The sequence below is a fragment of the Amblyomma americanum genome, chromosome 7, assembly GCF_052857255.1.
Source record: "Amblyomma americanum isolate KBUSLIRL-KWMA chromosome 7, ASM5285725v1, whole genome shotgun sequence".
NCBI classification, from domain to species: Eukaryota; Metazoa; Arthropoda; class Arachnida; order Ixodida; family Ixodidae; genus Amblyomma; species Amblyomma americanum.
Genome location: NC_135503.1, coordinates 45738408 through 45765747, shown reverse-complemented (window position 1 = coordinate 45765747; position 27340 = coordinate 45738408). Strand labels below are relative to the sequence as shown.

The window sequence follows — 27340 nt, the reverse complement described above, 5'->3', positions numbered from 1 at the left end:
CATGGTATGGCATGGTATGGTATGGTACGGTATGGTATTGTACGGTATGGTATGGTGTATGGCATGGTATTATATATGGTACGGTCCAATACGGTTCGAACAACGTTAATGAATAGTATATGGCATGGAGTAGTATGGTATGGTTGACCCCATTTTAAATAAAGAACTGCGTCCTTTTTAAGCCAAGCATTCGGGGCATTTTTGGACAACGTGAGGTCAAAAGGCCAAAAAAAAACGCATTCGTACATCAGTTGAGATGGGTGATGCCTTGTTTATTAGACGCAGTAATTAAACTGAATGCGTTATACCTCGTAACTTTGAGAGAGCGACAGAAATTTCTCGACCTGGGTAAAAAAAAAAAAGAGAGAACAGCGTTTTTCCTAGGTTTCATTTTAAGTCCGTTCAAGGTTACTAGATTTCAGTAGAGCCCGAACGTTCAGGCGCGGGGCACAAAGACGAATTCACAGCATGGCGAACATTTTCTCTCGGAGCTCAAAATTTCAGTCCCAGTTACTTGGCTTCTTTCGGCTCGTCGCCTGGAAGCTCGGAGGTACTACCTCATTAAAAACTTCGCCTGTAAAGTAGCAGTAATATCCAGTGGCTACACATGAACGACCCAATGACATAGTGTTCCTTCGTGTTGACAAACAAACGCGAGATTCACAGCACAGGATAAGGCACAGCGCCATAGCACGGCGGCCCTCTTCAACCAACGAACGCCGGGCAAACAGCACAGCTTGCTCCTCTTCGACGTCGCGGAGCAAACTCGACGCATGTCTGTCAACGTAGTCCCGGGTTGAACGCACGCACGCTGCATCTTCCGAGCGTCACGTGGTGTCGAAGAGCGCGAATTAAAGAAGAAATACACAAGCACAAACCTATCGCGATGTCCGCGAGGAAAAGAAGGACCCGAAGAGGAAGTACCCGGGCATGACTGCACCACTGCGACAATTATGCATGCACAACGTGCGATTTTATATACCAGTGTAGTGGTGGTCGCAGTAGTGCCCTATATCTATCACAGATCCATGAATGTGAGCGACATGCAGGCAGACGCCGCTGTTGGAGGCCGAGTTAAAGCCGCTCCATCGCGACTTCATCAGTTCCTCGTTTTACGGGTGAGCTTTTAACCCGACGTCGACATAGCGCACGGGTGATGGCGTAGGTTGTTTCGCCGTCCATTCCCGCGTCCCAGCCAAGAAAGTCGGAGAGGTAGCAACAAAGTAGGCGCTGCTGCAGCTCATAAATACGCTCGACGGGTGCGTCTTGGCTTTGTGGCGGGGCGAGCGGAGGTTCTGAAAGACTAGCTGTGCTCTTGTGTCGGGCGCCTTCAGTGCATGCTTAGTGGGACGAGGTTGGCGCAGCCCAGGTTCTCGTCGGTGAGTGTCAGCACGTCCGTGCCGTACAGGTGCGGTGGCGCGCTGCACGTGATGTCGTTGCGTTGCCAGAACCGGTCCAGGTAGTTGGAGTTGGTGAACGCCCGGCCCACCCACGTCAGGTTGCAGTCGCAGAAGTATTGGTTATCTGTGCAGCAAAAGGACGTGGACAAGGGTTAAGAACGAAGTGGGTATGCAGTTCACTTGACACGAAATAATCTTTGAACCCGGCCTCCTCTAACCCTAAGATGTCCGTTTCGAAATTTTGGGCTTAACCAAAGTGTCATCTGCTTGCATTGATGCCAATGCATTACCGGGAATTAGGGACAGCGCCCACCCAGTGGCGCTAAACCTAGCGGCCTATCACTTTATTTTCTAATAATAATAATTGGTTTTTAGTGGAAAGGAAATGGCGCAGTATCTGTCTCATATATCGTTGGACACCTGAACCGCGCCGTAAGGGAAGGGATAAAGGAGGGAGTGAAAGAAGAGAGGAACAAATAGGTCCGTAGTGGAGGGCTCCGGAATAATTTCGACCACCTGGGGATCTTTAACGTGCACTGACATCGCACAGCACACGGGCGCCTTAGCGTTTTTCCTCCATAAAAACGCAGCCGCCGCGGTCGGGTTCGAACCCGGGAACTCCGGATCAGTAGTCGAGCGCCCTAACCACTGAGCCACCGCGGCGGGGCAATTATTTTCTACAGCAACTCCGCCGGTTGCTTTCTTTCTTACGTCACTGATGGCGTCAACGCGCTATTTTTGAATGTTGAAAGCCATGCGCTTGTGGTGGCAGCAAAGGGAAATAGAAGCGTTAGACCCGAATTCCTGGCAATGGTTGATCCTGCGTGTAAAATCACTCAGGTAGTGAAGTGTCCTTGGGTTGACGGCGTTTATAGCGCTTAGTAGTTGTATTAACAAAAACCACATGTAATTCTCACTGCACATCACCAGTCCTTCTCTTTCGAAACAAAAAGAAAAGGAAATGGGAGCGATGGAAGCCCAAGAAAACATTACAAAAGAACATGTAAGGCGAGTTCAGTACCGGTGCCCTAACATATTTTTCAGCTGATTCAGTAGCAAATACTTTTGAAGGGATAACGAAAATACAGAAACCGTAGTATTTCAACGTTCCAAAACTGTGCCTGGGTTCCGGGGTAAGATAGCGTCGAAAGCACTCAAGGGTTGCAAACATTAAGAATGTTGGTTAATGACTAGAGTATCGTGACACAACAGCGCAGTGGGCCAAATGAGGATCGTCGTGACAAAACCGTAAAAGTTATATATAGATAGCCAGCATGTAGCAGATTTCTACATTTGACTTGGCTAATAACCTATAACTACTGTCTTTTGGTAGCATATGCAGTTTTGTGAATGCACATCTTCGGCAAAAAAGTTCGACGCAACGGCGAAAACACTGAAATGCGTAGAAGTCAAACACGATTTTTATGCGCCACTACAGCAATTTCGTGCATTGTGTCAATGATTCCACCTCACATATCGTATTTTTTCTGAACGTTGTTTCAAAGCCTTATTTTTTGATGTAAATGATAGTCGTATCTACTGCAGGTCTTTCAACACTTTCGCAGTCGAAAACTGCGAAAAGATACATTACTTTCCATGCTAAAGGCCGCTGGTTTCCTTGATCAGAATATCCCTTAAAACGAAGGTTAGGCCTAGCATAGCGTAATCCGTGATCCGCTACCGTGATCCGCTTCCGCACACTGCCAGTGTGCACGCGCTGATTGGTCCTGAAGCCTCAAGGCGACCTGCGCATGCGCAGTGCTGCCCCGCTGAAGCGGATTGCTGTAGCGGATCACGGATTATGCTATGCTAAATCTCTCCACTCTCACGTGTCAACCGCTGACTGACGTTTGTGACAAGCGAAATGGCGTTCAGTGTAACCGCCCTCTCCTCCGGATCGAAATTTGAACGCACTTGTTCCGCCGAAGCTGACACCAAGCTCAGATGTGGTTCACTTTATCTCCCATGCGAGAGGTGTTAAATCACCCCCAGACTATTTATAGCCATACGCGTCAGTATTGAGTATAGCCTCGGTTTCATGAATGCGACAGAAGTCGACTCCAGCCCCCTTTTTGAGGGAGCAAGCAGGTTTTGTGGAGGGAAGGCGTGAATCGTCCTCTACTCTCTTCCTTGAAGCTTTTGCACTCTCCCTCAAAAAGTGGACTGAAGTCGACTTCTGTCGCATTCATGTAAACCCGGCTTATTACGACCGTGTCCTTTAAATGTACATAAGTTGAGCTGTCACGTAGACTAATGTATGTGCGCTACGTTCGCTCCCTGAATCAATGCGTCCCAGGCTTTCAAGGAAAAAAGAAAGTAGAAACCAAAGGCACCCTAACGACTTACCCTTTAAGATAGCCGCTAACGGTATATTATACGAATTAAAATCGAACAGAGCATAATTTTTATGCGTTCTCGCATGTAGTACGACCAGTTCAATATTTAAGAACAGTACTACTGATCCGGAGTTCCCGGGCTCGAACCCGACCGCAGCGGCTGCGTTTTTATGGAGGAAAAACGCTAAGACGCCCGTGTGCTGTGCGCTGTCAGTGCACGTTAAAGATCTCCAGGTGGTCGAAATTATTCCGGAGCCCTCCACTACGGCACCTCCTTCTTCCTTTCTTCTTTCACTCCCTCCCTTATCCCTTCCCTAACGGCGCTGTTCAGGTGTCCAACGATATATGAGACAGATACTGCGCCATTTCTTTTCCCCAAAAACCAATTAACTTTTTTTTGTCAGTTCAGTCTCCATGCAGCAGCTCTACAGCTGCGTTACAGCGGCTGTATTGGGACTGAATTGACAAAGTGAAAAGTAAGCTAGCAAAAAAAAAAAACCTCTATCACCTAAGGCAAGAAGTGCTCATCAGGCGGTCTCAGCTGCGAGGCCAACATCCTTTGATCAAAGAGTGTAATGTGTGCGGCAGTCTAACGCCGAATCATATTGTTTGAGGATGTTCACCAGAAACTTGCATCACAACGACCATCACGGCCATGATACTGCCTTTCAGTATCTGCGCAAAGAATCGTTTCTATTTTAGGCCATATATAGCTACAGTATGCTGACAAGCATATCGGGTATACGGTGCCTCTAATATCGGGTGTATCGCAGTGGCGTCAGGTGTGTTACAGGAGGAATCAGGCAGCGCAACGGGACTGTAACACATAATGCCGTCTTCCCATTGCATTCATTGCATTCAATCGCAGTTCAAATATTAGGCAAGTGTCGTAAAAAGGGAGTAAGCAGCTTTCTAGCGCACTCCCTTTAGCACTAGAGGACAGCTTAGTCCCTTTTTACTCCCATATGGTCACATTCGTGTTTAGAGCGAAGTGCTTCGCCGAAACTTTAAAGACCGGCTAGTCAGTAGCCTGCTTCCTAATGATTACATAACTGGACGGCGATAAGAACTGCCGGCGCGTTGCACCTGCAAGCCATTTAACGGGACAGATAGTACAATAAAAATTTATTCTCTGAAAATTTCTGGGTATATTAACGTTTGCCTGGCAGAAAAATACTCTTTTTGTGGCTGAGAAGATTGAAGAAAAACAAAAATTCCCGCAACTATAAATCCGAACTCGTGAAGTCTACACCGAGAACGACTGGTTGCCGTTGTTCTACAGTTAATGGAAGTGCAGCATAGTCTCCGGGATCCGAGAAAAAATTGGTATGGACGTATATGCAGTTTACTTGCGAAATCACATGGTGGCGACACCTGTGTTTCGTTTTTCGCTTTTTTTTTCCTAGTTTATAAAAGGTCCGTTTTTGGTGGGAGTGGTCTCTTCGTGATTATAACATGGTACCCCATCGATACGGGAAAAAACTTCTATTCGCTTTCAGTATCCCCTGGAAAAAAAAAAAAAAACCTCGCGGGGCTCTTGTTCGAGCGAGGATGGCCATTAGATGTCTTCCCTAGCACAAAAAAAGAAGAAGAAAATAACACAAATGTATAAAAAGAGAAAGACGTCGGGGCATGTGCCCGGACTGGCATTGTTGCGCCCTACACTGATAAGATAAGCTGACAATGGTTGCGGAGCTTTGTGTCGCTGCAATGCGCGCAGCACTGCAAATGACCTCGGCTCGCGTCTAATTGGGAGCGGACGCTCCAGGCGTTGGAGACCCCGCACTTCGGCCTAATCGTACCCACTCCCCCTGGGCGCTCCATTCGCGCGCGTGGCTGCTCATTATCGGGCATTATCGTTTTTAGCGAGAGACCACTTATAACGCGGGAAATTAAAAAAAAACACTCCACCGCCGCGCTCGTGACTCTACGTGGTGTTGTAATATACAGCAATGGGATTTCCCTGACGCGCCCAGCGCTGAAGACCCTCCTATCTCAACCCGGAGCAATTAGACGTCTCCAATGGCCTTCGTCTGCAGCTCGCAGTGATGAAATCCGGCCTTTATGCTCTCTACGGGATGGGAGAATTGCAGCGCTTTGTGAGAACATCACATGATAGGCCGGCCAGACAAGCGAGATGATCATTGCGCGATGTCCTGTGGCTTACAAGGAAATACGGCAAGTGCCCTTACAACAGTGAACAAAAGAAATGCGCAGGAGAACTGTAGTTCCCTATTATTACGCCTTTTTCTGCCTAACGCTCAGAAGTTTGCCAAGCTCGCCAGAGCTTTTTTCTTGGTGTCCTCTACGGTTCTTACGTACAAAATTAAAAAGCATTGATTGATTGATTGCTTCTTGATTTATTTATTTATTTATTACTTATTTATTACAAATTCCCATGAAAGCATGCGTTTTTATAGCTCTTCTCTCGAAAGGCGGGAGACGCAAGCGAGGGAAATGGGGGAAAAAATGGATGGACCTTTGGCATGGGACGACAATAGGGTGTAATTTTAAGCAGCGATTTGAGGACAATTGGGAGTATATTCGCTGGAGCATGGCCCCGCTCTCCATCGGATATACCTGGCTCGATATACCTATAAGGCCAGCAAGCACACAAGGCATTTTTCGGTTGCGACATAAAGTTAATTAGCCCGTTTATCCAGCGCAGTCTTAAGTAGAGCTGTAGCTGTAAAAAGCTGGTAGCAGAGAAACTGACAGCGTAACAGGGGCAAAAACAATAGGGGGAATCAGACACAGACCACTGAGCTCATCCTGTGATGTATATATCTTTTTTTTCTTTCGACTTTAAGCACGAGATGATCAGAATGAAACCTGTCTGGTCCCGCCAAGCAGGATTAAACCGAGCTCTGGCAGTCTGCAAGGTGCGGAATACGTTCCAAACACAGTGCGCCATCTGTTGTAATAACGCTTCGTGAGCCTCGTCCTTTTATCCTGCGGCAGGAATTGAACCGCCGTCCTATGACAGACGAAACGAGCATGTTAAGAACTTGTGCTTAGGGCCTTGGACGTGAAGTTTTGAGACGGCCAGAGAATCACCTAATTTTGGTCATTTGAATTGTGCAGTAATTTCTTCAGTGCAGGGGCACTATGGAAGTAATTAATAGGACACTGGGCACTACTCTATCCGGCACAGCCTTTTGTGGTTCTGCTGGCGTTCGTTTGGAAGGAAATGACCCGTTTATTGTTGAGAAATTGAGAGTTAAATACAGACTTTTTTTTTTCAGTCACTCGACTCAAACGCATTGTCGATGATGACGTCGAGCGCATTAATTTTTGTGCACGGATAAAACAAAAAATAGTAATTAAGCAAAAAAGAGCTTAACGTCGTCGCAGTTTACTCGTCAAAATAGCCTGCGGCGGCCATGCGTGCACTGTATTATTTTTGTCCTATTCTAGCTCATGAAAGCTGCGTTCGCAGTAAAAAGTTTCTTTGCCACTGAAACACAGTGATCATCCGATACAGGCGCACTTCAATTTGTCCTCACCCAGGTGAAAAAAAAACAATAAAGAAACGACGGAATCGTTCTCAAAATAATGGCAAAGTGCTTTGTGATTCTGCCGTAACGACGGATTTTTATGTAGTTTTGAAGTACCTTTCTGTAGTAGCATTTTTCTGCATTATTCTGCGATTCGAAGGCGGCACTGCAGTCTCTACTGTCACCTCTACGACGCGGACCGCACGAACAACTAATCTTCCATATTACAGAGACGTTACACCATATAAGTGATGCCGGCCATAACGTTCCAGTGGCTTCCAAGTCACTGCGGGATTATCGGCAATGAACGGGCGGATCACGCTGCCCGCTCAGCCCATACTGAGGAGCGCCACGTCCCAATTCCTCTTTCTAGAACTGACGCGGCACGGAAGCCCGCCTACTTGCTCGGCAGTGCACCGAGTCGTAATGGAATGAGCCACATTTAAGAAATACGCGACTGTACTCACTTGATCCAACATTAAGTCTTCGAGCGCCATCACAGCTTCGCCGTAGAGACGCCACGCTTTTATATCGACTTTGGTTGGGTGTTGCCTTTACTAAAGCCTATGCCTTCCGCATAGGGATGACCGACACCCCAACCTGTGACCACTGCGGCCATGAAGAATCAATTGGCCATATATTGTGCTCCTGCCCGCAGTACAGTCCACAGAGGGCATGCCTTAGCCACGAACTTGACCAAATGGACGACCAACCGCTATCCGAAAAAAGAATTCTACAACATCGAAAGGACCTACCGTCGCAGAAGAAGGCCGTGCAAGCGCTTTTGCGCTTCTTACAATCTACCGGCCTGTGTGAAAGACTTTAACTGGAACGCCTTGTGTGTGTGTGCCTCCATGTGTGCACGTTCCTTTTTTTTGCGTTTTCCTCTCTGTCATCTTTCTCACCCCTATCCCCCATCCCCAGTGTAGAGTAGCAAACCGGAGACTCACATCTGGTTAACCTCCCTGCGTTTTCTTTTCATTCTCTCTCTCTCTTGTTCTCCATTTATGTCGCTACGAGAAGGTAGAGCACAGCAGTGCCGAAAATTCTGTCGTTACTACAAACGTTTCTACAAACTTTCATTGTCTGGGTGTTAAATTACACTACAGTACACTCACTGCTCATTTCCAGCAGGCGCAGGTTGCGCAGTACGGGCGCCATGGAGCTTTCCGACAGCGTCACCAGGCCGTTGTTGCTCAGGTCCAGCAAGGTGAGGGCGGGCATCTCGCTGAACATGTCCTCGGGCAGAGAGCGAATCCTGTTGTGCCTGGACGAAATGGAAGAGCGAAGGGCGATGGATTAGTCCATGCCTTTTAAGGAAGCCTGTGCCTGCATTTCGTCTGCACGGCACAATACAGTGCGTACTTGCCCACATACATAGACTGCAAGTATAGAGACTAGGGCGAGGCAAAATAACGGACACACGCACTGCACAGTGGTGCTGTCCTTTTTTTTTTGTGTCGTGCCTATTCCCAATCTAAACCATGTTGTCTTGCTACCAGCCTTCTAAACCGTACACCTCAGTTTGCATTGTACTTTGTAGGGAAGTTGTGGGTCATGGGTCTTTCGGCGCCGACCTGATACTTTCTACAGTCGGATACAACTCAAGAACGAAGCGGCAATTAAATGCTCTCAAACGAGACCTTCCAGCCAAAAGCGTCGACCGATTCTCATGACGGCATGGTTATTCCCCTTTTACTGCTAGCGTGACATTGCAGGAAGTGGGAGATGAAAGGGAAATAATGACGGCTTAATCGGATTAAAAATAGCATCATGAAAACCGGTGAACGCTTTGACAGGGGGACTTCCGTTGAGGGACGTCTTCCGCTTCGTTCCTGAGTTGTATCCGACTATAGCAATAAACCATGCCTATGTGGTGAGGCATACTTTCGGATATGAACCTTGGGCTGGCTGTTGCAGTATCGTTGAGCAGGAGCTAGTTTAACGGTGCAAAAAAAAAAAGCAGTCGCCAAACTTCAAGACACCTTCGAATGAATCCCCGCTTAGACAGAGACAAAAAATTCGCACTGTTATATTTTATTCCGTAAAAGAAAAGTAGGGGCATGGTTCCGAGGTTCGAACCCGATGGCGGCGGCTGCGCTTTTATGGAGGCAAAACGCTAAGGCGCCCGTGTGCTATGCGATGTCAGTGCACGTTGAAGATCCCCAGGTGGTCGAAATTATTCCGGAGCCCTCCACTACGGCATATCTTTCTTCCTTTCCTCTTTCACTCCCCCCTTCATCCCTTCCCTTACGGCGCGGTTTAGGTGTCCAACGATATATGAGACAGATACTGCGCCATTTCCTTTCCCCCAAAACCAATTAGTAATAATTAATAATAATTTTCGGAGGCAAAACGCTAAGGCGCCCGTGTGCTATGCGATGTCAGTGCACGTTAAAGATCCCCAGGTGGTCGAAATTATTCCGGAGCCCTCCACTACGGCATATCTTTCTTCCTTTCCTCTTTCACTCCCTCCTTTATCCCTTCCCTTACGGCGCGGTTTAGGTGTCCAACGATATATGAGACAGATACTGCGCCATTTCCTTTCCCCCAAAACCAATTAGTAATAATTAATAATAATTTTCGGAGGCAAAACGCTAAGGCGCCCGTGTGCTGTGCGATGTCAGTGCACGTTAAAGATCCCCAGGTGGTCGAAATTATTCCGGAGCCCTCCACTACGGCATATCTTTCTTCCTTTCTTCTTTCACTCCTCCTTTATCCCTTCTCTTGCGGGGCGGTACAGGCGTCCGCCGATATATGAGACAGATACTACGCCATTTCCTCCTCCCCCCCCCCCCCAAAAAAAAATATATATATATATATATTTATTCTGTGAGGGCGCTTTTTGCTTTTCTTTTCGTGTTTCATTTTATTTTCTTTATTCTTGGATGATAATTACCAATAGGAGGCAGTGTCGTGCCAGTAACTATAGTACAACGACATCCTCACCACCATCTTGCGTGACGTAAAAGATCACAGCATATACTGGTATACCATTAGCGTCAGTGCCGAATCCTGGCTATTCTGGTATCGCTGCAGTAGCCGATCTTCAGACCCCGTATCAGTTGATAGCAGACAGCGCGCCGACGGAGATCACCTGGCTCCCATCACTAAGGAATCCGAAGAAGCTTGCTCGAGTGGCCTTCTATCGGCCACTTCCTTGGCCGAGCCTTTCTCCCCGGCGTGCCGCTGCTTCACGGTTCAACACTTGCTTGACGCCTGTTATCAGGCAGCGCCGTCTCGCTATCTCGCAGGAATGCCATTACCTCAAGATTCGTCCTGACGCTGCACGTGCAACGGTGCAGACGCGAACAATGTGCTCTTGGCCACCAGACAGGTATACCATGGTACGGTACGGTACAGTATGGTATGGTATGGTGTTTAACATCCCAAAGCGACATGGGCTACAACGTTTTGGAAAAAAATGTCGCGAGCTAAAAAGACGGATACAGGAAAAACACAACATGACAGATGTGCTTCTGTCCGGTTGTGCATTTTTTATGTATTCCGTCTATTTTAGCCCACTACATTTTTTTTTTCAAAACGATGTAGCAACTAGTCCGACAAAAGTTTTACCATGCTCTACAAGGGACGCCGTAGTGGTGGGCTCTAGAATAATTTCGACCACTTGGGGATCTTTATCGAGGACCTGTGTCCTCGCCCTCAGCAGTCCAGTGCTTTATCCTCTTTCTACGAAAAAAGCCTATGTCTGCTTGCGTGAAGCCACCTCTCCCAGCGCCCCCTAGCGGATTATTTGCGGGCACCCTCCGGGTCCGGAAGGTGCCTCCTCCGGAGCACCTTCCGGTCGTACACCGCCCGGCACCCATCGGTAATAATGCACCTCCCGCCTACAAGCCTCCACTCAAAACCCACATCACCCTCCCGAAGCCTCCACCCCCAGAGGCCCATGCAGCAGCAGAACGAAAAAGTGACGCTGAAATCAAATTCAAAAACGCAATGAGAAGGCAATCAGTGTAAAAGCTCAAAGTACAACCAATAACTGCCAAAGCGGATTTGTCGCATGACATCATATAATTATTGCGCTTGTTTTACAAATATTAGCTAAAACTCTAAAGTTGGGGCGACAGTTAACCACACAGGTCCGAAGACAACAAAGAATTTTTTTTCTAAATTTTGTAGTTAACTTTCTCTGATCGCGCGCAAATCTCATGCGGAAAAACTGACGTCTTCACCTTTGCACCGCGTGCATATCTCTGCATTTGTGCACCGAATACATAGTAGAAAAATATCTCAAGGCTACGACGTATACTCGGCAGCCTTGACAGCGACAACAACGAGGACGCGAGGAATGCCCCTTCTCACTCATGGCCGACATAAGCTAAGCCAACCTTTTTAAAACTCGCAGAATACAAGCAAAAGCTGCATGAAAGCGAAGTAATTGTATTTAGTTTTCATTTTTTTGTATTAAAAAGCGAATTATTCACTGTTTTACTTAATTGTATTTCACTCTGCGAATACAGAACATGGGTTGTCTTCTCCATGTGCAAGGATTCCTTTGTGACATAACGACAACTTGCTTGTTACCCTCTAATTGATGTTGGAGCTTTTCGTAGTGGCTGGTTCTGTACCAAAAGATATTGGTTTTTGAAGAAAGGAAATGGCGCAGCAATTAATTGTATCGCAACCGAAACGAGACGGCACACTCCAAGGCGCGCGAGCTCGCGAACCGCGCCGGCGACCGTCGTCCATGGGACAGCACCAAAGACTGTTTGACCAGCTACAACGAAATTACCAAGGCCCTCTGCCTGCCTTCCCTCCGCCCAACGACAAGCTGGACAGGGCGGTGGCCCTCAGACAACTGCAGACGCTCACGTACCCCAACCCGGCACAATACCACAGACCCTACCCCGGAACATACCCGACGAATATATGCAAGGTCTGCCACACTGCTATAGCAACTTTACCCCACATGCTCTGGGACTGTAGCAAAAACCCTGACGGTGCTAACTCCGGAACCCTCCCGCCGCGGTGGGCCGCTGCCTTGCGCAGCCCCAGCCTCGGTGACCAACTCTGGGCCATCCAGCAGGCCCGCGAGGCGACGGCGAGGCAACACCTCGACGTCCCCACGTAGGCCCCGTCGGCGAAAAGTCTGCAGGACTTTTTAATAAAGTTGTTACCAACCAAGTAATTAATTGTCTCACATATCTCGGTGGGCACCCGAACCGCATGGTAAGGGAAGGGAGGAAGGTGGGAGTGAAAGAGGTGCCGTATGTAGTGGAGGGCTCTGGAATTATTTCGACCACCTGCGAATCTCCAACGTGCAATGACATCGCACAGCACACGGGAGCCTTTTGAGCTTCGCCTGCATCGAAACGCGGCCGCCGCGGTCGGGCTCGAATAATAATAATAATTGGTTTTTGGGGAAAGGAAATGGCGCAGTATCTGTCTCATATATCGTTGGACACCTGAACCGCGCCGTAAGGGAAGGGATAAGGGAGGGAGTGAAAGAAGAAAGGAAGAAAGGGGTGCCGTAGTGGAGGGCTCCGGAATAATTTCGACCACCTGGGGATCTTTAACGTGCACTGACATCGCACAGCACACGGGCGCCTTAGCGTTTTTCCTCCATAAAAACGCAGCCGCCGTGGTCGGGTTCGAACCCGGGAGCTCCGGATCAGTAGTCGAGCGCCCTAACCACTGAGCCACCGCGGCGGGTCGGGCTCGAAACCGGGAACTCCGGCTCAGTAGACGTCTACTGAGCTCGAAACCGGGAACTCCGGCTCAGTAGACGAGCGCGCTAACCACTGAGCCGCCGCGGAGGGTATAGCTTTGTACCTATACTATGCTAAACTTTGACGGGAGCTTAGCCACCATGCAGAAAAGCTGTCAAAGGACCCTAGCTGGCTCAGCTTTCTGTTGATTGTGCAAGGGTTACGGCACACACTCCGGCTGTACCCCGTGGGAAAAGCCTTTCTAGCCGCCTGATCATAGGAACACGACGATTTCCTTGAGCTCTCCGTGGCGCCATGCACAAAGATAAAGGTTTATCACCACACACACACATGTCGGGGTTCTAGGACGCAAGGAAAGTAAAGCCATGGCATTGTGTGCCGATGTTTCAAGGTGCCAAGTGCGAAGGGCAGAGCACCGAAAACAATCAACCCCAGAGCATATATAGGCTGATTGGCAATCAACGCGCCCCTTATGTACATATCACCAAGGCCTGTATCCCTGATTCTACGCGCCTATTCCTCGCAGATAAACAACGCACTACAGTTGCCCGATTTGAAATCACGGCCACAAAGCCTTTTTGTTCAGGATGCAAACTCTGCAACACGCCGTGGCTAGATTTCCCCCATTGCTCATGGAGACGCAATTGGTCTTCAGGGCCATTGAACCACTCATACCCAACAGGTCTGGACAAAGGCATTTTTGAGCGGGAAACCTTTTAAATTTTTTCATATGTAATATTTGACTAAAGCAATCAATATATCTACAGATAACCCGACGGCAATCTGCCAGTGTTTTTTTCTGTTAACGCTTTCGCTGTCATCAAAAGCTTTCCTCATTGTTTTTTTATGGCAATTTTAATTGTACGACGTGATCGATGGAAATACTTTAAAAAAAGTTTTTGCTAGACATCAGAAGAATGGACTGTTGCCTTCGTTATTTCCATAAGAGTATCTCACAATTTTCCAATTTTCAAAGTTTTTGTACGAGAATGTTGGACATGAAAAGGGCTACACGTAATGACCATCAGCATTACCACAACCATCCTCCAGGGTACGCCCGCTAAATGACAAATGCTTCTCCAACACATCATCAGCAGCAGCCTGACTACACCCACTGCAGGGCGAAGGCCTCTCCAATGTCTTTAGAATTAACCCTGTCCTTTGCCAGCTGCGCCCAGCCTATGCCTGCAATGTTCCTAATCTAATCCGCCCACCCAACTTTCTGCCGCCCGCTGCTACGCTTGCCTTCTCTTGGAATCCACTCCGTTACCCATAAAGACCAGCGGTTATCTTGCCTTCGCATTACATGCCCTGCCCAAGCCTATTTCTTCATCTCCAATTATCGTTGATCTCCGCCAGCCAACCTTATGCAAGCAAATTTCCTAATATTCTCTCCTCACACTGCTAACTGCAAGAAGGGGCAGTCCCCCATGCACAATGCATTGAAAAAATTTCTTATAAAAGGGTGTCAGTGTGATTATTGCACAGGAAATATCTCACTGAAGCAATGAGGACAGGAGAAAAAAAAAAGGTGTGTGTGGTTGGGGAGGGGGGGGGGGGGGGGGGGTGCGCTGCCTCGCGTTTGCAGCTTTTGCTAAATAATTTGGGCACAGGTCGACGCTTCAAACACAAGGTTGCATGGCATGAAACCTCCGCCACCTGCATCCGCTGTGACGTAAACAGTTGCTCCTATTACAACGAAATCTCTGTTCTGAACCTGCAAAGAGTGTCCCACTGGCACTCGCAGGAACAGCTGCGTTTTAAAAATTTGCTGATTCTTCCTAGAATGCAGAATAATCACAGTGCAGGGTCCTTAAAAGGAAACTGAGGAACAGTCCGTTGACTCTTTGTTCTTACTAAAATCCGATAGTTTGATTCTTTTGGCGCTTGCTCAACACCAGAAAGACGCATTTATTGCTGAGAAAGTTGAAGCTAAAGTTGAAATATTTTAATGCGAAAGCATTGCTAGTCCCATTACGAGAAAAGCCGGTGGCGTGTGTGTACTTGCAGATGGCCCATAAAATTCCAGAGATGGCAAGAAAAATAGGAAGACGTCATCAAGTGGCCGCATGATTATCACAGCAAACCGAGCATAGCAACTTCAGGCAATCGTATACATCTCTCTCATCTACATATACTCGTCATTGGCTGCTCCATGTGACGCCAATTTTCCCGACATTCGTACCAAAATTTCAACGCAACCGTTTGCAGTACAGCGTTCTGGTTGTGTTGCACAATTTCTCGTTGCATATAGTTTACATGTACTAGTCAAGTTGTGGGCCAGCTTGCGACAAGCATTCGAAGCGACGACATATGCACCTTCAGTTGTATGCCTTCCCAGACCTTCGTATCAAAACTATGATGCGAACGTTAATAACTAATGATTATTACTAACTTCTACGCATGGCTAACTATCATTCGCTGCAGTTAGACGCCTTTTAGTCGTCACTCGTAACCTTGGAAATCTCTTCAATGTCCGGACTTATACCTCGATGTCGTCAACCGCGCACAGCACAGGGACACTTTGTAAACAGATAGTCCCGGAAGATACTTTCGAATTTATAAGACCGACTTGCGCAAGTAGGAGGAGAGATGGGAACAGCGTCAAAGCGATGCACGTCTCCACTTGTCATCGCTGTACAAACGGAGAAGTCGTACGAATGGGCATGAATGGAACGACGGGCTCATTCAGGCCCACTATCTGCAGCGTCCCACGGGTGTAACGATCACTTCCATCGCCATCCGGTCTTTACGTCACAATCAAGTGCTGCGCTTTACACATCTCGGACGCAAACAGAATCGGTTCCAGCACTGAAAACACTTCAAATCGCACTGCGGACCCTCTCGAGGGCTTCTGCGGCCTGTGCTGATGCTCCGTTTTCGACCCAAAGCCACAGCCCGCGTACAGCGATAAAGGTCGCGCAAGCCCCGGCGTAAGCGCAAAGGCCATTGATACGCGCGGAAGACTGAATGCGCATTCTAACGGACACGGCGTCAAATTGCGAGTCTAAATAGCCGTTGAAAAGCCCTTAAAAGCTGGTCGCGAGGATGGAGCGTGAAAAAATCACTGGAAAGAACAAGTACCCGTTTTGGCAAGAAATCAACCATTCAACAAAGACCTTGACTGCTTTCTCGTATTGGAAAGGAAATCATACACTCTTAATACAAATGAGCAAAAAGGTTGTCATCTAGTTCAGTGCGCTAGAGGGCGGCTTACTCCATTTTTACTCCCATATAGGCGTATTCGTGTTTAGACTGTAGCTGCTGGCCTGCTGCCTTAAACGCTTCCTGTTGTCCCGCCCTGAAATTTAACTGATGGTTGTATACAAAGTTAAGGGGCAAATTTCGCGTGAAATGTCGTTTTATTCCCTCAACAGCGATTCCGTTTCTCAAGGAAAGCAATTCTTGACAGCTGGGCAGCTTTGTTGCACCACATACCCCCCCCCCCCCCCCTTTTTTTTGAGCTTGTGCTCCGGTATAGGGAAAAGTGGGTTGTCAGAGGACATTCGTTTAAATGGGCTAAGAAAAAGGAAAAAAAATGATGCTGCCTTGCCCGCACATTGTTGGAGGACGTAGAAGACGTTACATAAGAGAGATGTGCACTTTATAAAAAAAAAATGTAGGGGACGCTTAAGCACCGCCTTAAGGGTATGACGCTACAGCGTATTGGATTAATTTCCATATATGCAGAAGTCATTCTCTACATTCATATATCTCTGGGAGTCTTCATACCCCCCCCCCCCCCCCCCCCCCCCCCCCGGCGCAGAGGTGCAGTGGTGCAACGGTTAAACGATGTCCCGCGGTGGCAGGTGCTCCCAGCGATTGGCCATGTACGGCCCAGGTTGCTGTTCCCGAGCGACCAGCCAATAATTTAACTGCCACCTGCCACGCGGGAAGTTTGCTCACTATCCGGTGGGCAGGTTGTGGTGACGCCATAAGGTCACGTGACCTAGGTGGCCTACCTGCCTCCTAGGTTGCTCTCTGGGCACCAGCTGCCAAAGTCATGTTCGTAATTTTTCGCTCACAACTCCGAAACCGGATTTTATGGATAACGGGGCCATTAAAACTGACACCTTAATATATCCTGTTGAAACAAAACCATCTATTATCCGCCTACAACTCGAACCGATCCAAAACCCGAGGTCGACTCGATCTGCAGCTTAAGTCGGATATGCAACTCGAACCGATCTGCAACTTGGGGCTTTTACCCGCCGCGGTGGCTCAGTGGTTAGGGCGCTCGGCTACTGATCCGGAGTTTTCGGGTTCGAACCAGACCGCGGCGGCTGCGTTTTGATGGAGGCTAAACGCAAAAGTCACCCGTGCGCTGTGCGATGTTACTGCACGTTAAAGATTACCAGGCGGTCGATATTATTCCGGAGCCCTCTACTGCGGCACCTCTTTCTCTCTCTCTTCTTCCACGCCTATTTTCCTCCCTTCCCCGAGGGAGCGGCTGAGGTGTTCATCGAGAGGTGAGACAGTTATTTCCTGATAACCAATCCTTTTCTGATCAATCTGCGGCTGAAACGAGGAAAGGTGTACACCGTTCTCATTTCGAGCTATAAATTCGGCATTGCCTTGCCAGCCTCAATTGCCCCGGACTGACATTAGTTCCGGGTTCGAATCTCGCATCATTTTTTTTTCTCAAAACGCAAAGATTTACGACGCTGTGTACCTTTCCTCCTTTCCTTTTCAGCCGCATGTCAGTGCTCAGATGGATATTCTATTAGTAACTGTTTGCCTAGAAGTTGCGCATTCAACGTTAATTTGAGCAAAAGAGTGGGCAGGGTGGATTGCTAAGCTTTCATTACTACGGATATAAGGAAAAAAAGACGAAAATAGTACGAAAAAAAATGGGGCGTAAGTTCATCCGTCTAGTACTTTTCCACTCAGTATATTTTTCCGATACGTTCTGCTTAATGCTATACAGCAGCATATCATTCAGGAACTGCTCTCGGCACTGATATTCGCTTTAAAAGACTAATTGTGATAAACTATCGTGACAACGGGTGTGATTCATTGCAACTTTCTGGAAAGGCGGAATAAATTTCACAATGCGTGACAGTGCCGAGATTGCACAATTTTCATTAATTGTATACGCTGACGGGCGACCAAATCAGTGCGGTCTTCGCTTTTGTGATACGGACATTTTTCACACATATATCTCTTTGTTGGATTTTTTTTCTGTTTAAGCTCTTGATAAAGCTGAAAGGTTCTGAAACAAAGCTTCTTCCTCGACAGGCACTGCACTGATAATGAAGAACAGTCTCGATATTTGCAATCAACTTCCCTTGATACAAAGCTGCACGGGGCAACAGATTTCTTCTGAATTATCAGGAACTGCATTTATCCGAAATTGTGCGATTCAAGGATGAAGTGTCACTTCATCAAACAGTATCAATCAGTTCAAGTATCAATAGCTTGGGAGCTATTTTGTGAGCAGTGCTATGAAGAAAGCACCTGCTCACACGTTTTCATTTTTACTGCGCTAGCACTACAGTGGCCATTCCCCGCATTTAGCCGTTGTTTGTTTGTTTATATGTCTGTCTGAAGCATGCTTTGTGGCAGCCTTCCCACCTGCTCACCGAGTTGTAGGCGAGAGGTGCTAGAGTTCCTAATTCGCATTGGGCCTAACTACGCAAATCGATCGCCATTTTTTTTTTCACTATCGCTCCCCTCTCTCGCTAAAAAGCAATGAAATCACACCCCACAATTACAGAAACTCATGTTGCCATACAGCGTGACCGAGTATTTTGCACTTCTCCCGCCGAGACATTTTGATGGAAACGATAAGTAAAATGTAAGTTTGATTTAATCCTCTAGTATTCACGTCGTAGTTTCGGGAAACGGCTGGCGACAACTGTTTGGTCAGAGGTTAAGAGTGACCGTTTTAAACGCTGCTGTGCAGAACACCAAAGCTTCAACGAGCATTGGAGTCTTTTAGCGCAACAAGAGCGCTGATCTCCAAGGTGGACTTAGGGCCGCGGAAGCCGCATTGTAAACTGGGCGAGCAGCAGCGAGATACTAGTCATTCAAACGCTCCTTCCTAGTTATGTGATGTTCAACGCATTAAAGATAGAGCGGCATAAACTACCATCACTACGAACTACCCGAAACTGAATCGTTGTGAGACGCCTATGCAATCTAAAAATTTTCACGCTTAGCAAGCGTGAGTGTCGATGATTTTTTGCACGCTTATTCTAAGCGTGATGTGTTTTCACGCTTAGTAAGCATGAGTGACGATTGAGAAATCACGCTTCCTAAGCATGACTCACAGAGGGAGTAACGCTAGCCAAGCGTGAGTGGAGGCAATTTTTTGCACGCTTGTTTTAGGCGTATACTTAAAACTCGGGCTGCTCACGCGGCCAAAGAGAGCCATAGTTTAGGGACTTTGATTGTAATACAAACTGTAAAGAGAATCAGGAGTTTTTAAAATGCAGTTCTGACAACGAAGACACCTGCGCATCATTCGAAGGTAACATTTCATATCCAATTTGTTGAGGCAAATATGAAATAAACGGTAAAAAAAGTGCCTCAGCATGCACCCCAAACGTATGACAGGCTCGAGTCAAATGTAATAAAAATGCAGAGGCCCAAGGGAGGGCAAGGAAGAATTCGGTACACCTGTGAGTGAAAATAAATGAAAAAGGGAAGAATAGCTACTCAGCGGACCACCTCCGGGGAGAAACTCAGGGGAGAGTGCCTTGATCTTTCATGGAAAAAGTTGGGATGATGTGGTAAGACGGGATACAGGGTAAAAGGTTGTAAGGTACAGGTTACAAGAATTGGGATGTGAATGGGGACAGTGAGATTTTTGACTTAACAGCTCGAATAGATTTAGGCTCCTTTTCAGGCTTGCGAGGTGGGATGTCCCCACACTCCCAATCCTATGTCGAGGCTTTGTCCACTGGCGCACTACCTGGCGAGGCGACCTTGCACCCCCCCCCCCCCCCCCCCGCGCGCCGACAGTAGGAGAACGAAGCGGTGCAGCTCGTTCTTCTCTTGTCCTCTAATCCTGGAATCCTGTCCCCTAATCATGGAAAGGAAGATAATAGGGATGACGCTAAGAGACGAGAGGAGGGCAGAGTTTCCAGGGAACAAACAAGGGTTGATTATATCCTAGATGAAATCAGGAAGAAATGGGCACGGTTAATGCATGAAATGCGAGGGCAAGATAAACAATGGTTCTTTAAAGTTGCGGAGTGGATTCCAAGAGAAGGAAAGCGTAGCAGGTGGCGGCAAAAGGTTGGATGGCGAGACGCGATAAAGAAATATGCGGGGATAAAGTAGCCGCAGCTGGCTCAGGATAGGGCTAATTTAAGAGATACGGGAGAGTCCTTTTCCCTACAATAGACACGACTGGTTTGCTGTAGGTGACGATGGTCACAATCAGTTTTAGCGTCTACAACTTCGTTTGCATTTGTTTTTGTTTAGATTTGCTTATATTTTGTCACATATAATCACCATTTCCGTCGTCCATCAGGCGGGTTACGCCCCCTGCAGAACAAAGACCTCTCCCCCATCCCTCTAATCAGCCTTGTCCTGCGCCAGGAGTGGCCACCCTATCCCCACAAACTTCCAAATCTTATCCGCTCATCTGAATATCAGTTGCCCCCTACTATTTTTGCCTTCTCTTGTAATCCATTCTCCTGCCCAGTCCCCGATTAAACCACCAGTTGTCTGTTCAGCGCATGACGTGTCCGTTCCATTTCTCCCTGTTGATTTCGGTTACGGGCAACTCGAGTTTGTTCTCTCACACACCATGCTTTCTGTCCCTTAACGTTGCCCCTGTCAAATATCCTTCCGTACATCGCTGCGCAGCTAACAGCCTAATTTTGACCTTTTCATTTTTAAGTCAGTCCCCAAGTGTAGTTAACATTGGAGAGCACTGGCAGAGTGCACATCGGTTATACACATGCTTTCCTTCTGTGGGCTACTGGGAAATTGCTCATGACTACTTATAGTACACTGATACGTGCTGAAAGCGGCCTGTTCGTCCTTCTTTATAGTACAGTGGTCGAAAGGATCTATAGTTGGGCGAGTTGGTTTTTACTTGTGTGCAGGATTACATCAAGCGAAATCGAGAAAAAAAAGCACGAAGAAAGAAAAAGAAACGACGGGAACGCGCAAGTCACCGTAAGAGTGGAACATGGCAGCATTAGAAGCAACGTTGCTGCTACATGTTCATGCACTGTCTGTCATTTCTTTCACCGCATAACACAATGTTGTCACTGTCATCGCATTTTTATTCGCGCACACATAATTATACGCTGAGTGTGTCCGCCGAGCCTGCTCCAACCTGCTTAACTTTCGTGCTTTTTCCTGGTTACGCGTTCCCCTCTAATCTATTTTTAGTACTGAATTTTCGCGCCGTGGTCACGTGGATGTAATTTCATGGCCCTCTCTACCAATCAGCGACTTTTGAGACTCACGCAGGACGCGAAATCGTATGATGCAAAGTGCCATGGAGGCCAGGTGACAAGTATATTGAATTTAATTGAATTCATTCAATTGCCACCTTCCACGGCGGGCAGGTTTATGATGAAGGCACAAGTTCACGTGACATTGTGACATAATCGCCTTTTCGATCGATCAGCGACTTTTATGGCTAACGCAGGACGAGAAATCGCATGTTGCGATGTCTAATATGGTCTCATTAAAACGGACAAAGGCGCTACTAACGATTGAAGGTTTGGTTTCAACGACACAGCATAAACGGGGCTACAGAGGCGTTTGAAAAGCGCACCACGGCAAAAAGCGCACACACAAAAGAACACCCGTGCGCTGGTCTTAGTGAGATTTGCATGTCCGTTTGCAGTTCTGTATAAGTTTTGTGTCGTTCCATCAAACACAATCTTCAATTGTTGGTAGCGCCTTTGTGTGTTTGTTTTTTTCCTTCGTGATTTCTATGGTTGCGCCCCATATTCCTCGCACAGTGACTTTCAAAGTAGTAAGTACAGGCCCATAGTGTTTGTGTACAGCTGCACCTCGAGTCGTGGCGGCTGTGCGTGCTATATAGAGCAACGCGTGCCCGTGTGCACTCGAGCAGTTGACCGTGTTGCCGGCCGACAGCACTTTCTGGAGTGCGCGCGGCAAGGGGTCGCGCGCTGCGACTATCAGCTGCTGCTGCTGGCAAGGCCAGACCGTCCGACTCAGCTCCACCCTCGTCTACGGTTGGGCGGCCGGCGCCCCCAAGGCGCAGCCTGACCCTCGATCGAGCACCGTGCACCACAGCCACAGGGAAACACGTTCTGAATGAGCCTCCGGCGCTTATCGCTCATTGTTTCGACGGCAATGAGTAGTCAGGATTACCTCGACAATGAAAACTACGCTACGGGACAGGGTGTAGGAGAGGACTTTCCTCCCATTTCTACTGCCCCGTAGCGCAGTGTTCTTTCACGAGGTGCTTCACTAACAGTCCAGGCGAACACAGCGGCACGAAGGCTAACCTTTATGGGAAGTAAAACACACCTATATGGGTGTAAAAAGGGAGTAAGCTGTCCTCTTGCGCACTTGTGCGATAGAGGAAAGTTTACTCCCTTTTTACACCGTTCTGTTTAGAGCGTAACGAATGGGAAAACCGAAGCAAGGGGAGTAGGAGAGGACGTGAATTGACGTAACCGGTTCGTCTGGCTAGTATTGCAATCATGGCAGGTCGGGGGCTGCGGGAAGGGGGTTGGTGAAGCCTAATGAAAAATACACAGTGCGAGCGAAACGGGACCAGCGCCGACTGACAACTGGCGCTTTATTTCCCGCGACTATTCTTTCGACACTGGCTATGAAGTAGTAGAAACAACGAGGACGGCCCACAGACCGGGTAAATCCATTGGTCCCGGTCTGCGTTCCGTCCCCACCGTTCGTTGCTGTCAAGAACCAAATAACCCGAATTCGTACCCTTGTAAATTTCTGACACTGTTTGGGATAAACCGTTCTGTTAGTCACGTTAGTCGCGTAAATAGTTCAGGAGTAACGGATTTTACAATATTGCGATGCGTCCACGATTTATTCCCCACACCGGTCATACTCCATGTGAAATCGTCACCAGCATATTCTACGCGAACAAACGCGGTGTTAAAGGAACAAAAGTATAAGACTAAAACTGAAAAGTGAAGCGTCAAACTCTGGTCGAGGTCAAGGACTAGAACTGCTGCGTGTAAAGGTATATCGCCAAAGTACGCGCATCAGAGGAAAACACAGGTCACTATGACCCTCAGTATTTGCTCGTCGGTTTTTTGTTCTTGGTCAAAGAACCAACCCAATGCTAAGGTAAGTTCTTAGTTAGAGAGATCCCATGCTCTGGCCGTATACACTGTGCTATTCGTAGTTAACAACTCGTTATTAAGCATGACCGAGGTTATCATAGAAACTACATCGCCCTCCCCTGACGTATTTAAGTTCTCCTGGTTGCTATTCGAACTCTTTTCAAAGAACCGAGCCCGACCTGCAGGTGGCTGCCTGACTTGATGGTGACTTAGGTGCCATTGCTAGAAGGTGTGCGCTAGCTAAGTGAATGGCGAGACCAAATCAGTCAAAAAGAATGCCGAATGTGCCAAGAAAGCAACAAATAATTTGGTACTTTTTTCCTCTTCTGACGGCTACCATGCCTACAGAGATTCGCAAATGCGCATGTCCGGGTCGTTTAAATGGATCACCTGAGCGGCAGGTGTAACCAAGTGCTGCTGTACAACATTCTCGGCGTGTCTATAGACCAGTGTGCCTATAGGTGTGCCTATAGGTGTGCCTATAGAGGTGTGCCTATAGAGGTGTGCCTATAGAGGTGTACCTATAGGTGTACCTATAGGTGTACCTATATGTGTACCTATAGGTGTGCCTACAGACCCTACAGCCTCGCATTGAAAAGACGCTAATCAACGCCCCCAGAGATAACGCTCTTAATTCAAGGGCAAAGTCAGGACGTGGTGCAGTGACCCGTATTGTTAGATCACGCGCCCGCAGCCACCCCTGCTATCGTATGCAAAGGAAAAAAAAAGCAGGAGAGGGTGCGGGAGGAGAGAACACTCAAATAGTGCCCACGTGTTGCTTGAGGTAATGTTATCTTTATACGCAATCATGTCTGTTCCAAGCGCAACTTATCACCGCATTATACTGATGAACTCGATAAGAGACTGACCTTTCACCTTTTAAAAGCAACCCCTTTTCATTATCAGCAAGGCATCATCCATTTCACTACCAGCAAGCATACATATATTTGATGGCCGGCAAGCCACCGTTCACATCACATCACTGACCACACAAAGATAAAGAAAGGGTTGGTCAAATGTTCAAGGGGAGTCCCCCAAAATGGAGTAGATTTGTAATAAGGGAGTGATTACTCACTCGTATCCACCCAAGCGCATCCATACGGCTGCAAAGGAAAGCTGTAAAGGAAAGCTGTATACAGCTTTCCTTTGTAGTTGTATGGCTTGCGTTTGGGTGGATGCCAATGAGTGATCACTCCCTTATTAGAAACAAAGGGTATAGCGCACCCCATCTAGGAAACCGGGAAGCGCTTCCTCGCATGGCATCGAACAATGTGGGGCATATTTGTTTCGAGCGAAAGTGCGGAAAACAAACGAAAAAGGTCAAGTACCCGCTGTAGGCGTTATCGGCGGCGCGCCATACAGCACGACGCCCGCCTCTTCGAGAGCGCGCGCGCGCGAACTGCTCAAGACGCCGGTGGCACGACGGCAGGCCATGCGAGAAACGAAACTGCTATCGCGCGCACGTGGCAGCGACCCGAGTGAAAGTTAGCGCGCATCGAGAAGGCTTCATCTCGCTCAACAAAAACTTCTCGAGAGTGGGTGGCCGAGCACCCGAGCACGGCGTCTGTGACCCACCAACCGTAGTCATTTGCGGGTTTGCTTAAAACACGCCACCCGATAGCTGTACAGTCGGGCGCAATTCAAGAAGGAAGCGGCCCACGCCCCTCAAAGGAGACCTTCCAGCCAACGGCGCCGACCGATTATCACGACGTCCTGGTTAATACCGTAGCGCGACACAGCAAGGGGCTGGCAGGAGCCGGGGTATTAACCACGGATTAACAGAATCATCATCAACGTCATGACAAATGGTCGACGCCATTGGCTGGAATCCCTCTCTGAGGGTCACCTGCCGCTTCGTTCATGAGTTGTGCCCGACTACACAAACTATATAACCTCTCTATCGGTCTTTCTGGACTTTTGGGTTAGACGATGTCTTTGTCCATCTCCACTTCGACACTTAGTGCCTGTTCTTTAGAGGATGAACTGCGCTGACTGAACCGTCTTTCTGCTACGGAGGCCAAGATTCTGGGGCCATGGCCCCCAATTTTCGCCAGTCCAGAGGGCCATCAAAGCGCTACTGCAGTATTTCGAAACATATGCAAACTTGATCAGCAACCTATATACACAGACGCTTCAGGCATTTATTTCTTTTCTTTATTGGCTGTTATTGGCTACCCGTGAAAACGAGCGGCTAAGCTATTCCCTCTATTCCTCTCCACGTGCGGATTAGCCAACAGGGCATGACGTCCAGTCAAACCTCCCGGTATTTCCTTTCTCATTCTGTCCCGGACCTTGACGGAAGTCGCTTCATAGGGCTTATTGACATGTGTTGTTATTTTACTTGTTTGCAGTCGTAACAAGTATCGAGAGAAATAAGATACTAGGCTATATAAACAGACGCCGAATACCCATTACTCACGCCAAAACCTGCAAGATGAACTTTCAACCTAATCCAACCTCACGATTAAAAAAATATTCCAGCAGAAGAGATGTATGCCGCTAGTGGCATGCCTCTTATAGTGGAAAATATCTTGACTTGTGCGATACAAAACTGTCTGATTTCGTCTTCCGTCGTCAGTATGCAGCAAGCACAGGTAAGAGCACGCATAGCAATGGGCATAGCAGCTCGTATAGGTGCCAAGCAAGCAGGATTAGTCCTACGTTACTCTGAAGTATAGCAGAAAGCTCAACTAGTTGGTACGACATTCCAGAAGGGAAACGCGCGTGTCTTGTCTACTCCCTTCGATGTTGCATTTAGTCGTGTCATTTTCTCTGCAACACACACAAAAGGTACCTCTGAACTGCATACGGACGAGAAAAAAAAATATTATTACACAGGTGCTACAGGTTAAACAGAAACGAATTAACGATGCAGCTTTGAATCGTTAGCATTGAACAGAGGATGGAATCAGCAAGGCACCTAGCGCTAAAGCCGAAATCGCAGTCGCATTCGCACTACTTGGTCTTGCTGGTCCCACTCTGTTTTTCCTTTTACACAGCGTCCTCGCAAACAAGAGGTGGCACAAACCACTGTCCCAGGATTCAGCATGTTTATCTGTGCCCCAGGTGGTTTGACAGAACAAGAAGTGAAGTGCTGGACTTCATCTTTGTCCGCGACAATCTGAAACTGTGGACGTATACGCCTGGAATCACACTTTCAAACGGAAAAACGAGGCACTATAGTGTCCGTGAATAAAGAACAAAGTGCTTGTAAACTATCGAGGAGGAGAGATACTCAACGTACCTAAGTGAGAGCACGCTGAGGCAGGTCGCCGGAACTGGGAAGACGTTCCTCGAGATCTTCTCCAACCTGGTGAACGAGATCTCCAGATCTCGGATCTCCAGGCCGACGAAGGCACCCTCGTCGACAAACTCGAGACTGCCCCCCTGCACCATGACATGCGTGAGGCTCTTGGGCATGAGAGCGAAGCTGTTGTCCAGCTTCGGGAAGTCCGTCGAGAAGATGAGGAGCCGCTGCAGGTTCTTGAGTCGACCCAGGGCGCTCCAGTGCAGGTACTCGAGACCCTTACCCCTCTTTATCTCCACCATGGTTAGCGTGTCGTCGAAGCCGTCGAACAAGTTGCTGCCGTTGGACACGTTCGAGAAGTCCGCCATGTACGTGTACAGCTCGGTGACGCGCACCCCTCGGAAGACGTCCGAAGGCGCATCCTTGAGGTTGTACTTGGACAGCTCGAACTCGAACACGAACGAGCCACGGAGCGCGCTCAGCGCGTTCTTGAGCGCTCTCCGGTCCACGTCCTTGCACTCGACTCGCTCGTAGTTGTGGAAGCTGAAGCAGCTGCAGGGTCGCAGCGCCTCCTTCTTGGGGCAGGGAGCGCGTGCCGGGACGAACAGCTGGACGACGATGAGCAGGGACAGCGTGGCCAGCGTAGCAACAGACCGGCTCGATAGGGAGTAAGAAGCAGCGGCCATGAGTGCACGATGCAGTGGCGGTAGTTTTTCTCTTTTTTTTTGGATAAAGATAGCGTGGATTGGCAAACGCCGTTTCCGTACAAGTCGTCGTCCTCAACGCCGCCGCTCCGCTGTGCTCGCCACGCCGGTACTGCTGCCCGCGGCTTCTGCTTTCTGCTGCCGCCTGCGCTTGCTGTCACAGCCGGGACCGAAAAGAACCGCCAACGAGGTCCGAAGCACTGGCGC

The 27340-nt window shown here is 48.2% G+C and overlaps 1 protein-coding gene across 1 annotated transcript; it reads right to left on the bottom strand.

Moving 5' to 3' along the window:
* Positions 1–257: 257 nt before the first annotated feature.
* On the bottom strand, positions 258–27340 carry LOC144099019 (uncharacterized). Its single transcript, XM_077632016.1, has 3 exons — positions 26427–27340; positions 8352–8500; positions 258–1524 (listed from the first exon to the last, which is right to left on the bottom strand). Exons 1-3 carry the CDS (start codon positions 27113–27115, stop codon positions 1331–1333), a joined length of 1032 nt encoding a protein of 343 aa, XP_077488142.1. The 5' UTR covers positions 27116–27340; the 3' UTR covers positions 258–1330.

What these genes read in the sequence shown, in the direction of transcription:
- LOC144099019 (XM_077632016.1), bottom strand. Translation starts at nt 27,115, where the DNA reads ATGGCCGCTGCTTCTTACTCCCTATCGAGCCGGTCTGTTGCTACGCTG. An exon ending in CTCAGCGTGCTCTCACTTAG is followed by an intron (nt 8,501 to 26,426) that starts GTACGTTGAGTA and finishes CATTTCGTCCAG; the next exon opens with GCACAACAGGATTCGCTCTC. An exon ending in GCGCCTGCTGGAAATGAGCA is followed by an intron (nt 1,525 to 8,351) that starts GTGAGTGTACTG and finishes TTTGCTGCACAG; the next exon opens with ATAACCAATACTTCTGCGAC.